At 36.3% G+C, this 12,336-nt stretch overlaps 1 protein-coding gene across 1 annotated transcript; it reads right to left on the bottom strand.

Annotated features, from left to right (window-relative positions):
• Positions 1-220: 220 nt before the first annotated feature.
• On the bottom strand, positions 221-7,718 carry LOC149569881 (TORTIFOLIA1-like protein 5). Its single transcript, XM_089822595.1, has 5 exons — positions 6,712-7,718; positions 5,184-5,289; positions 4,151-4,749; positions 1,492-2,394; positions 221-1,045 (listed from the first exon to the last, which is right to left on the bottom strand). Exons 1-5 carry the CDS (start codon positions 7,534-7,536, stop codon positions 854-856), a joined length of 2,625 nt encoding a protein of 874 aa, XP_089678721.1. The 5' UTR covers positions 7,537-7,718; the 3' UTR covers positions 221-853.
• Positions 7,719-12,336: the final 4,618 nt, after the last annotated feature.

Here is a 12,336-nt window from a genome sequence, read left to right as displayed (position 1 = left end):
GGGCCTGCTGCGTTTTTTGGCTGCAGTTGTACAGATTTCTAAGAATATAAACCATAAAATACAGTTAAACCAAAATTAAGTCCATTGTCTGTCGACTTATAGGCAGTCATAAAATCCTAAATCCGCTTCCAAATGATTTTGCAGCCTCTATTGATGTCTTTTTCCCCAAAATGAAGACTTACAAGAAATTGCTGAACAGTAGGCTGCAAAGTACAAAATGTTAAAACGAAATAATGATACGACAATAATCATTTGTGGTTTTACTGAAAAATAGATTACAGTTTGTATGATATACAACCCATCAATGAAATTCCTGCAAGTTTACGGAATGTTGATCACTTCATATTTTCTTAAGCTTGTGCTCCGACATAATCAGCTCAAATGCAAAGTGTTTTAAAACTGCTTATTCTGATTTTCTTAATTTTTATCCAGTAGATTTTTCTCCGTGGGCAAGCATTTACAACTTGGAATAAATGGTATTCAACTTGTCTCTGCAAGCTTTAGACCGTGGCAACACCCATTCTCAACTACATGCTTACTAATGAAGAATTATTTAGACTCAATAGTGGAACACGTCCACATATTTGATCTAGCAAGTAGTTCTCCATCTTATAATCTGACGGAAAATTTTACTAGGCTGCTAAAATGCTTACGAAATCTCAAAATCGTCATGAAATAGCAGACTGGTGTCTATGACAAAGGAGCAACATACTCTTTGGTGGAAGCGAGTGTTCAATTGGGATATTTGCATGCCTAAAGAAGATAACATAGAGAAGCTCTCAACTCATTTTTCATCAATCTCCATCGGAAGAAAGAGCGGTACTGACAAGAACAATATTTTCTGCTCCTCTGATTACCTGTCTTTCAATGAGTCCACCATCCAAAGCGTAGACAACTTGGATGCACTCTGAGCAATAAAGTTTCTATTTGAAGAATTAGAAAAATGTTTTGATGAAGCCTCTTGTAAGGCTGATAACATGTCTTTCTTTACATCAAGAGAGAGGCCCAGATAATCTGAGCCATTGCTTGCAGTCAAGTCAACAACCTGAGCATCAAGAAAAAATATAATATAAATGAAATAATATAAGAAACTTGTATTTGTTATTTCTTTCAAAATGGTGCTTTTGTTTGGATACTTGTACAGAAATTTGGAGAAAAGAGAATTAAATTTTGGGCACAGAAGATATCCTAGATTCGAAACAAAAATTAGAGAACCCCACCATTGATCTGGACCAGTCTCTATGACAATCATGCAAATGTTGAGGGAAATAATATTTAAAAAGACCTCTTACAATTTCCTGATAACAGAGAGATGGGGGATGACATGTAAATGATGCAGTCATAGTAAATTGGTTTAAGGGACTACACCGATATAATCTTCTGAATTAACAAAAAATCATAACCTTTAGCTGAAGAAATAAACTATAATTATTGTTATACCAAAACAAAAGAATACACATCCTATTAGTACAGGTTCATTGGATAAATCACCTGTTGAATCCAGGGGATTACTGAACCCAAGAATTTCTGCTTCAACAAGAAATGTTTAAGAGCTTGCATCATTTCCAAAATGGTCCCTCTAGATAAATGTTCCAGCACAGGACCAGTCCGATTCATAAGCCTAATCAACAAGAGATCATCCCCAATGCAAAGGACCTCGCCAAATGCTGACTCCACATCCCCTTTCCATAGAAATTCTACTGACCGTGTCCAAACACTCCAAAAACTGTCACTGCCCTTACCTATCTTGCTATTCAATAAATTGTCAGTGGTCCTCCCTAAAGCTGTTGGCCGTGAATTTTCTTTCACAGAATCACGCACCTCTGTTTTTGCATCCTTGCCTGCAACCTTCATACCAGAGAAAGCAATAGCTTCATCTTCTGATACTTGAAATGCGCTCCTTACTGAGGGACCCTCATTAGACCTATTTCTGTCCCGTGCTTTAGTAAATATTTGATTTCCTTCCAAATTTTCCAATATAGACCTCTGAATGTCATTTGAAATAAACTCAGTGGCCGCCCTCTTTGATGTCCCCTGGACATCTGCCAAGGGATTCACCATAAAACCACCCCGCAAGCCTTTGAACTTCCTATCCCATATATCGGTCCCCATTTCAGCTCCATATGATGCACCTCTTCCAGATCTACTCATTGATGACCCCTCAGATGCAGCAAGTTGTGCAGGTGGGTATCTGCCTTCATTTTTCTTCCAAAATTTGGAGCTTAAAAGCACAGAACCAGGGAACTTGCAACAAGTAGCACTTCCATCTTCAACAGTAGCGATCCTACCAGTTGATAAAGAAAGATCCTGAGCCATTTCATCTACAGTTCTTTCTAAACCATGTACCCTTTTTTCTAGAGAATGCAACCCATCTTGTGAGCTTCCCATAAACATCTGAAAGCACAATTGAAAATAAAATTTAAGTTTTTATCTAGAAACAAAATGCAAGCAACTGCAAACAATGAAAGTACTAAGCACATTTCAAACTTTATGCTCAGTTAATTTTTGATTTATCATCTGTGTCCGTACTTCACAGTGCCCCCAGGAAGTTTTAAATTCCATCTAGGCATGCATAAAATCAACTAACAGGCCAGATCAACAATGAATACAACTTATGCTTGGTCCTACCATCCATTATAGTCTGTATAAAATTATCCGATAAAAGGATAGAAGTACTGCTTAAAAAAAAGCCCAGAGAAAAGCATAAAGTAAAACTAATCAGAGCAACACTTGAACACTCATCACATAGCCTCTAGTAAATGAACATCATCTGGCCGGCAAAATTCTGCTTAGAACAGAAGAGCCCATATAAATATAATATCTTTAGATTTAGGCTTTAGCAAATTACTGAGGAACATATCAAAGCTTGCTGACAAAGACATTCTCAGGCAACTATAACTTGCAAGCATTATGATTACCATTTACAGGCACAGACAAAGTATTCCCATAAGAACATGTGTATCAGTTCTTGCTTAAGACATCTCTTCATCATGATTTCTCAATGCAAAACCACAAAAATATTAAGCTTGAAGAACATGGGTGCTAAGATTAAACAATGGCCTCTTCATCATGATTTCTCACCTAGATGCAGTGAGTGCAGTATTCTTTTCATTTTCATGAGAGATGGGTTCTTGTGAACCAGGACTCATGAAACATGGGTCAATGAATTTGACTCAAAACCTACACAGTTCAATCCTGGAAGCAAAAATTAAGTTTACCAACCAGAGTTATCAAGAAGTCTAAAGAACTGACATAATTGAAAGAGTTGTTGGCACTTTAAAATTCGGATAGTTTCCAGATACAGTTTTTTCAAGAAGTACCAGCTAGTTTTAAAGTCAATAATAACTTACGGAGAAACTAGGGTAGCCTTCTTCTGCAAATCATCTTTGTCTCTTCAGGAGTTAACATAAAATTGCTCTTATTCCCTATAAGTTGCAAATATTCTTAATTCACTTTGACTTTCCACACACGTGCACTAATATCTTAGTGATCCTTTTTATTTTGCAACATCTGTCAAAGAATTTTGAGCCTTACCCATGGAGTTGTGCTGTAAGCTTTCCAAATCCTCGAGAAACAAATGGAACATTTTTATTATGTTGGACTTGGGAATGATTCTGTGGCAATAGAAATTACAAGCACCTGACTAACTTTGAAATATATCAGAAGAGCTTTTAGCCTTTTACTAATGGGTGAGAAGATGATAGGATTTTTGTTATGAACAAACAACTGAACAAGTAGTTAAACTAGCAATAGCGACCAGAAACACTTATGACAAGTTAGAAGCTCTGAGGTTGGACTCAATAAAAAATGGCTGGAATCTGAAATGAGAAACTTTAATATAAACAACAGAACCTTGCACCTTGCTTTCTGCTGAATATATGATTCATAATAGAGATGAATGGATCATAATTAAAAACATAAAAAGAAATAGATTGCACACAATCAGACTGCATGGTATTTATTTTGCATACGTGTCAACTGAAGGGCATCTCAGGAGCAATACCTGATAACTATTCTTCAAAGAATTCTAACTTTTGACCATAACAAATTTGTTATGATATTGAGATAAACTCATTTGTCTTCAGCTCTTCCAATTCAAAACAATGGGATATTTTGCAGACCTAAAAAGATCAAGATTTCGGCAAGTTACCTTCATAAGTTCCAACAAGCTGGATTGCTGATTTTCAATCTGAACAAGTTGTTCCCTAATCATAGCCAATTCATTTGAATCGTGGCCATTGCACTGGATTTTAAAACTATTTCTGCATACATCGCTTGTGTTCTGCTTCTCGTTAGGAACAGTCTCAACAATGGGTTTCAAATCTAAATGTTGGTCAGTCACAACACATTTGGTGTCACAATCTGAGCGTCTGGGGGTTTCTGATTTTTCCACCATCTCTGTATCTTTGTATCTTGATCCATGATCTAGATCTGAACCTCTCCTATCTTTCGATTTAGCAAATGAACTTTTACCGTAACTTTTGTCATGATCTTCATGCACAGACCGGCTTTGAGGAACCACTACCTCAACCTGCCAGCCATCTACATTCTTCTGACCCTGCTTATGCAATAAAGCTGGATTTGTCTTTTTGTCAGTCAGAGGAGATCTTTTCCATGTATTATTAACAGAAACAGTATCTGGAGGAGACCTGCTCACAGCATTGCTGCTTCTCTTGACAGAGCCAAACACTGGCTTTAATGAATTGGAGGGCTTAAAAGCAACAGAAGCATGATCATCAAACACATTTTCTGTAAATTGGAAAAAGAAAAGGAAATTAAACGAGAACAAGTAAATCATAATATTGAAATCAATATATGGCTTATCATAAATCATCTATTTATTTTAGATGAGTCAGTGGGCTAAATGCACTGTGACATAGGACTGAGGGAAACTACATCCAACTGAAAAGAAAGCCAGTTGAAATCTCCATGAAATTCTGAAAATTTCTAGTAAGATGCTTATTTTAAAAAACCTGAGAAAGTCTTGGGCAAAAAGAACTTGATAAAAAAATATGATGAATGTAGAAGGGCACATTTATATTGTAAGATTATAGACAAATGATCTCAGCTACACCACAATAGCATGTGAAACTCTTCAATAAAAACCACAGTAGTGCAGGTTACAACTCCTTTACCATGATAAATTGTGTGCTTGATTATATTAGTCCCATGTGATGATATACCTTTAGCAGAAGATTCCCTTTCATCAAATGGTAAAGACTCATCAGAATCTGAAATGCTTTTCCAGCTTTGCAGAGCCTGATTGACCATGTCTCGAACTGGTTTCACCTGTTTCAAAATGTCCATATACACACATCAAAGCTAGAAAACTAAAATAACAAATCAAAATCGTAGTGTTAGATGTAAACCAAATTTCAGTCAATTCATTAGGACCAGAAAATGGATAGTCCAAACAAAGTAACAATTATTGAAGCTATATAAGCCATGATGAAAGAGTTCAAGTCGCAAAGGATCATTAAAATATCAAAAATTGGCACATATCCAGATCAAAGCTAGAAAAATCAAGTAAAAGAACAAAAAACCTAGTATTAGTTGTAAATTATATTTCAATCAATTTACTCGGTGGCCAGAGCCGTGGAAAGCCCAAACAAAATAACTAAAAATTAAAAGTAAATGCCCTCACTACACCAGTGTAATCATGGCTTATGTTGATCCCTGCCATAGCTTGTGTTGATCCCTGCCATGGCTTATATATAATTTTAATTGTTAGTTATTTTGTTTGGATCAAAATAACTCGAGAAATCCAGGGACCATAAAAATTCCAAAAAGAATTAAGACATTGTTAGCTTAGCAATTATGACAAGAGTTGAAAAGACCTCTGAATGCTGAAAGAAATACCTAAGTTTTCACCTGAAAAAAATGGTGAAAACGAAAAAAACCACAAAAATGCAAGTAAAACTTAGTCATATGCAGCTTAAACTGCAATAGTAGTACATACATTGATTCAGGCCATACTATTGTCAAATTATGAAAGTAGTCCCCAACTGCTCAAAGAACTCAAGTAAACCCATGACCAAAGGTATAAGAGGATTTTTTCTATACATAGCATTAAAAGGAAAACTACAGAAAGATGATATAATCAAAAGTGATGATCAATTTAATAGGAACATAATCATGGACAGTCTAAACAGCAATAATAGAAATACAAAATTAAAATTAGTCTATGACATTGTCAAATTGATATCTAGATACCGACTGATGAAAAAATCCAAGCTAAAGAACATGAGCTATAGGCTCAAGATTGTTTCTTATTTTTTTAACGTAAAAAGGAAGAAATAAAGGTCCAGATCTAAACAATAACACTAATCCTTCCAATTGCAATAAAGTAAAGTAATTAGGAATATAGATCATGAAAATCTCCGAAGTAATCGAACAAATGAAATGCACACCAAATTTCAAAATCTGCAAGTTTACGAGCATTGATGGAGAAAAGATCTACAATTGACCTGTTCGACATTTTGCATCATTCGTAGTTCTATTTCGCAAAAGGAATCGACATGTTCGAACCCAAACTAAAAACTGAACTTTAGGTGAAATTCACAATAAAGACTGCTCGATATTAATTCATGATAAATGCACCTAACTGAATAAAGCCCTAAACTTTTAAGGAAAAAAGTAACGGCAACAGCTTCCAATTGAAGATGATTTAATCGCATAAATCAAGAGACAAATCACAAACTGAATACCAACCCTATCAAAACGACTGGATTCCAATGACGCCAGGCACGAAGATTTGAAAGGTGTGACCAAATCTCCAATGCTGAGTGCCATGCGATGAAAAGACTCAGCCGCAGCTTTTCTCGTAGCCCAATCAGCACTCCGCAAGGCATCGTCCATGGCAGGGATCAGCATACTCAATGTATGATGATTTGACGCCCCCCCTGCCTCAACTATGCTCCCAATCACACACAGCAACGCAGGCTTGCCCAGAAAAATCTTATTATTCAAAAGCTTCACAATCCTAGGCAGAAGCCTCTGTAAACCCGCAGGCTGAGGATCTCCAGCATTGTCAACAACACGAGCTAGGCACATTGCAGAACCCACCTGCAAATAACGGTTCTGCTCGCCCAGACATTCAAACAAAGGGCGTATAAAAACAGCAATTGACGGCGTCGTAATTTTGGACGCCATGACCCCGATTGAATCCACGCAAGCGTCGCGGACATTGGAGTCGGGATCCTTGAGCCGACGCACAATGTTGGTCACCATTTTGGACAAATGGGAAGACAAAATGTCGCCATGGGCGTCGGCTAATGTGGCAAACAGCTTGACACATTCTTTTCTGACGATACTCTTTTGACGGGAGTCGGTGTCACAGAGACAAGTGAGGAAAGGGGAAACAACCTCAGGGCTCAGCGACTGTGCGACGCCTTGAAGCTCCTGAGCCGCTATTTGGTACGTGTCTCGATCTGACAATTTGTTTATAGCCACAATTGTTCGCTGTTTTAACTCATGGATCGCCTGCTGAGGCGAAGGCTTGCCAATGCTGCCCCTGCTCGATCTCACCTGAGCCATTCTACAACAACCCCACAAAAGTCTACCCCCCGGGGTTCGATCCTCCAACCTTGTACCCAAATCAAGTCCTCCGCATTAACTGCATTCTGAAACCCAGATAATAATGCACTATGATTTCAGAGATCCCAGAACTTTTTTGCAGGTGGGCTTGTGGTCTTGCCTCCCCTGCACACCCATGATTCACATACATCCTCCCGCGAATATGTTTATATCATTCGCCTACTCGGATGACCAATCCAATTTTTTGCGCGAAATCGTTAAACACTGCGCATCTCTGCGCCATCTAACGGCGTCAGTAGACCGGCGGGTACAGGATGCAGATATGGGGATTCTGACGGGGAACGGAATCCATAGCATTAACTAGGCCGCAATTCTACAGCCGCATCGTAGAGTGCCAGTCACACTTTGCATTAAATAATCCGCAACAATCTCGTGATTGGACCCCATCGGAGCTTCTCGGCCAATCGTGACCGTCCACTGCGCCCATCTTAACAGAGTGCGGATCATTATCGAACCCAATTCTCGTGCCGTTCAAATTGGAGGCGCAAACTGTCACGTTAATTTAGCGAGAGTGTTAAATTGTGCGCTCCTCTTTTCGTAAGCTAAAAACACTGGTTACATTCATTGGCTTAAATTACCAGTGAAGCTTCTGCATGCCTTCACGTATAAGTCTGTAAACAGTTGACCCACACTTTTTTTTTACCGTCAGTTGCTGTGAACGTGAAATCAGGCGTGTCAAATGTTTTGGTGGACAGATTGCCGAGGGAACAGCCACGATTCAGATCTTGGGGGACACGTAGCATGTGTCGCCTAGGAAAACAAAAGAAAGGAAAAGTCCAGTCGGTATCCCTGATGGTCACCATGTTAGCTTCAATAAATTACAGAACAGACAAGACGACCCTATAATTGTTCATTTTTAAGGGCGCGGTGTTGGGGTCCAGTGGAGGATTCATTGAATTTAATTGATTTATTATCATTATTATTATTTACAATGAATCTTTGCATCTAACTTACGGAGGCTTACTTTTGGTGAGAGAATGTGAATATGATAAGTTTCTAGCAAGGCTTCACCCACACATTTTTTATCATTTGATTCTCCTTGTATTGGAGTAGGTTGAGAGTGTTCTAATAGTGATATTGCTAGTAAGATTTAACTCAAGATAGTTTTTTTGTCAAATTCATTGATCCATGTTTAATGAGTAGTGGTTACACAAACTCATCTCTCGTGACAATGAATGGAACACTTAACATGCATTAGATCTAAGTGATAAAGCACCTAGACGAGTAAAAGAAAGTGGTAAGAAAAAGTTCATTAATAATTTTCGCATGTACTAATAACTAACTGTTTTGTAGCATTTTAGTTCATAATTGGCTTGTTTGTGAACCATTAAGCGCATTTGTGCACGATTGTTGGGGCATTTGGATGTCGAAGTCTCGCACTTAACAAGACTTGATCCATAATAGACTTGTTAATAACCTTTCAACTTTTCTTGTAGACCAAAGCTTATTCAGAGTACTAGTAATTTTGAGTGCACAATTATTGGGGTATTTTTAAGTTGGTATCGAGTGTCACTTTGAATGACCACTTTTTAACCCTTCAAAGCTTAATAGATTTCACAAGGGACGTCATTAATACCCAATAGCCATTTAATAGTTTTCTTGTAGCTAAGATGCATATAAAGACCAAAAAAAAGTTCAAAATAGGTGGCTATAACAACTACTAATATGTTTCCCCTAGTGCGGATGGATGTGAAATTTGTGATATTTTGTTTTCTCTCAATTGCACACCTCAACATGTCTCTATGAGAGAGGGCCTAATGCTTTGTAGATGTTTTGGAAATAAATGTAGGTGTCATTCATATTTAGAGTCATAATTTTTGTTATTGTATAAAGATCATTCACGTGTATTATGATAGGAAGGAGAGATTTTATCTACATTTATCGAATAGAATGTATGTGTCATTTGTGAATTAATTTGTATTTTTTATCATGTATAGAAGCCACTCATAAATTAAGTTGTAATGTTTGTTATAGTACATAGGTACTATGGTAGGGGAGTACTAGCTTTTGCTACATTAATAGAGACAAATGCAAGGCCATGAATAATTTAAGTTGTAATTTATGTTATAATGTAGAGGTCTATTCAGATGTGGTGTGGTACAAAGGAGTGGTTTTTCCTACATTAGTAGAAGTAAATGTGTTAGTTTGTGGTGACTAATCAAGGAAGTACTGTACATACTTTATAATTCTTTGGAAAAAAAAAATGGGCCCTATTTTATTAAGAATTTTGAGCCGACATGTTGTAATTGACTATAACCCTAAAGCGACAAAAATCTTATATAAAAAAGGCTTAAAGTTTGGGATTTCATAATATGTGATGTGATAATTGCTTCTTGTGGCAGTATTGAGCTGTAAGGGATTACAGATTGTAATCAGGTTGTAATCACTGGATTGTAATAATATTAGATTGTTGTTGGTGGATGTAGCCAAGGGATTTGGTGAACCATGTTAAATCTTGGTGTCTTGTGTTCTCTTCTGTGTGATTTATTATTTTTTGATATTGTTTATATTTGCATGTAATTATTATTTCTATCTGTGGTTAATCCTAACAAAATGTAGGTGTAACTCATAAGTTATAATTTGTGTTATGTTGTAGAGATCTTTTCACAAGTACTTTGATAGGGAGTGGAGTGGTTTTTGCTACATCAATAGAAATAAATTTGTAGGTGTCGTTCATAAGTTAAGTTGTAATTTGTAGGTGTTATATGAGTTTAAATTTTCTTTTTAGCTCCTACCCGCTGCCATGCCATGCCATAACCACTGCAAAGGAGCCATGGTTTTGCAATCGCAAGTGTCGTGAGAGGAGTTGCTGCTATAGAGGTGTTACTCCAATGACCCTTGGTCCCTTGCTTCCGTGCTTCTAGTCAACTCTTCTTTGCAGAGTTGTGATGTAGAGTCGTTGTGGAGTTGTGATGCATAGTTGTTGCTGCCTTGAGTCATTACAGCCCAACACTAGCTCGATCTGCTATAGTCAATGCTAAATGTCCTCATCCCTATCTATCTCTCCTTTGAATTAGATCTGTGAGTAGAGTGAGCCAGTGCGGAGCCATGATGCAAAGTTGGCTTTTGTTGAGATAGTTCTTTTCTATCTTTTCTGTCAGCATGTTACAAAGTCGTTGCCTTAGATGCTATGATGTAGAGCCATTGCAACCCTAGTGTGAACTATGAGTGATTCATTTTTATACAAATTCTATAGGTTTGTTCTCGTTTCCCTAGTCACTGTTGTGGAGTTGTTCCTTCTCTTTGCAGTGCTCTACTGTGTTGGGATCTTCTTTGTTGGTGTCTCCTATTATTAAGGTGAGTCTGCCCATCCACTACCTTACCCTAGTTGTCTGTTGTTGGTCTCTAACTTGAAAGGGCTAAGAACTATTGGTGTGTTGGTGTCTATGGGTTGTTTGCAAACTATTTGATAGATTGCCAGTTGAAAGTTGTCTAACAACAACATCCAGTGGAGGGCACATTTCCTAGACGAGTGCAAGTTTATCCGTCTACTATGGATCCCCAATCAGACCCAATCACATTCAAACAAATAATTGCTCGCTTGACAAAAATGGAGACTGATCACAAGGCCTTGCAAGATCTAGCATTTATTGATTTATTGACGTATGTGTGTGTATGCATACCTTCTTGATTTATTGACATATATTAATAATAATGATAAATAATAACTTTTAATTTGTTAGTATCTAATGATGATATTGATATGGGTTGTCAAATGACAATATGCAATATTAGTAAGTATCAAAGAGAATGCAAATATACCCATAAGAGCATTAGAACATATTTAAATGTAATCAATCTTAATATTTGACTTGTTTTATTATATAATTCTACAATCACTTTTAACATTTGTCATAATATATTTTTACTTTAATTTCGTTTTCATTACAATGAAATACACTTATCAACTCTCCTCAGAATACATAAAACTATTTTAATAAGTTAAAATCAAATCATATATCATTATAGCCAACATTGACCCAAATATTACCTTTTAAATGAACTTGTGTATGGGATATGAAGTTTATATGACAAGCTTACATATTTAATCATAATATTTTGTTCATTTGAATAGAAAAAGTATTAAAGGTGTTTTGTAAGCTCATTATGTCTTTGATGTGTTATTTTGTTTAGTAACAAGAGGTTTAAGTGGAAGTGACAATGTTATATTAAAGTTATATTTGTGAGAAGCTTCTAACAAATGCCACCGCATCCAAACAAGAAGATCTTTTTGAGGCTTCAACTAAAAAACAATAATTATAGAGTAAATGAAGACACAATTTGTCATTGATTTGCATCTATATTAATTATAAAGGAAAATGGTGTTGATTATTGAAACTTCATAGTGGAATAAAAAAGTAATGACTTTTCCTTGCAAATTAATTTATTTAATCAACATAAAAAATAATTATGCAATGAGACTTGAAAAGCCATTTGAATGTATTACACCCAATAAAATTATTTGAATATGAGATTAATGCATTTTTAAAATTTGAGAAAATATAAGAAACAATATTGATATGAGCCATTAACATTTAGAAAGTAAAACACATATTATATAATTGATCATTTCATCGAAAGTTGAAAAAAAAAAATTGACCTTATTGATTGGTATAAGTTTTCTATTATGGAATGTACTATTAAGAATATTATCACTCCTTGCAATATTATTCTCAATATTGAAGACCCCTTGAAAAGATTAATCAGAGGTATAAATCCAAGTAATGTTCCTTTCCCTCC

The sequence above is a fragment of the Cupressus sempervirens genome, chromosome 3 (genome assembly GCF_028749045.1).
Source record: "Cupressus sempervirens isolate cs-2001-9-10 chromosome 3, ASM2874904v1, whole genome shotgun sequence".
Taxonomy (NCBI): Eukaryota; Viridiplantae; Streptophyta; class Pinopsida; order Cupressales; family Cupressaceae; genus Cupressus; species Cupressus sempervirens.
The sequence above is the reverse complement of the archived record's forward strand: the minus strand, read 5'-3'. Positions and strand labels throughout refer to the sequence as shown.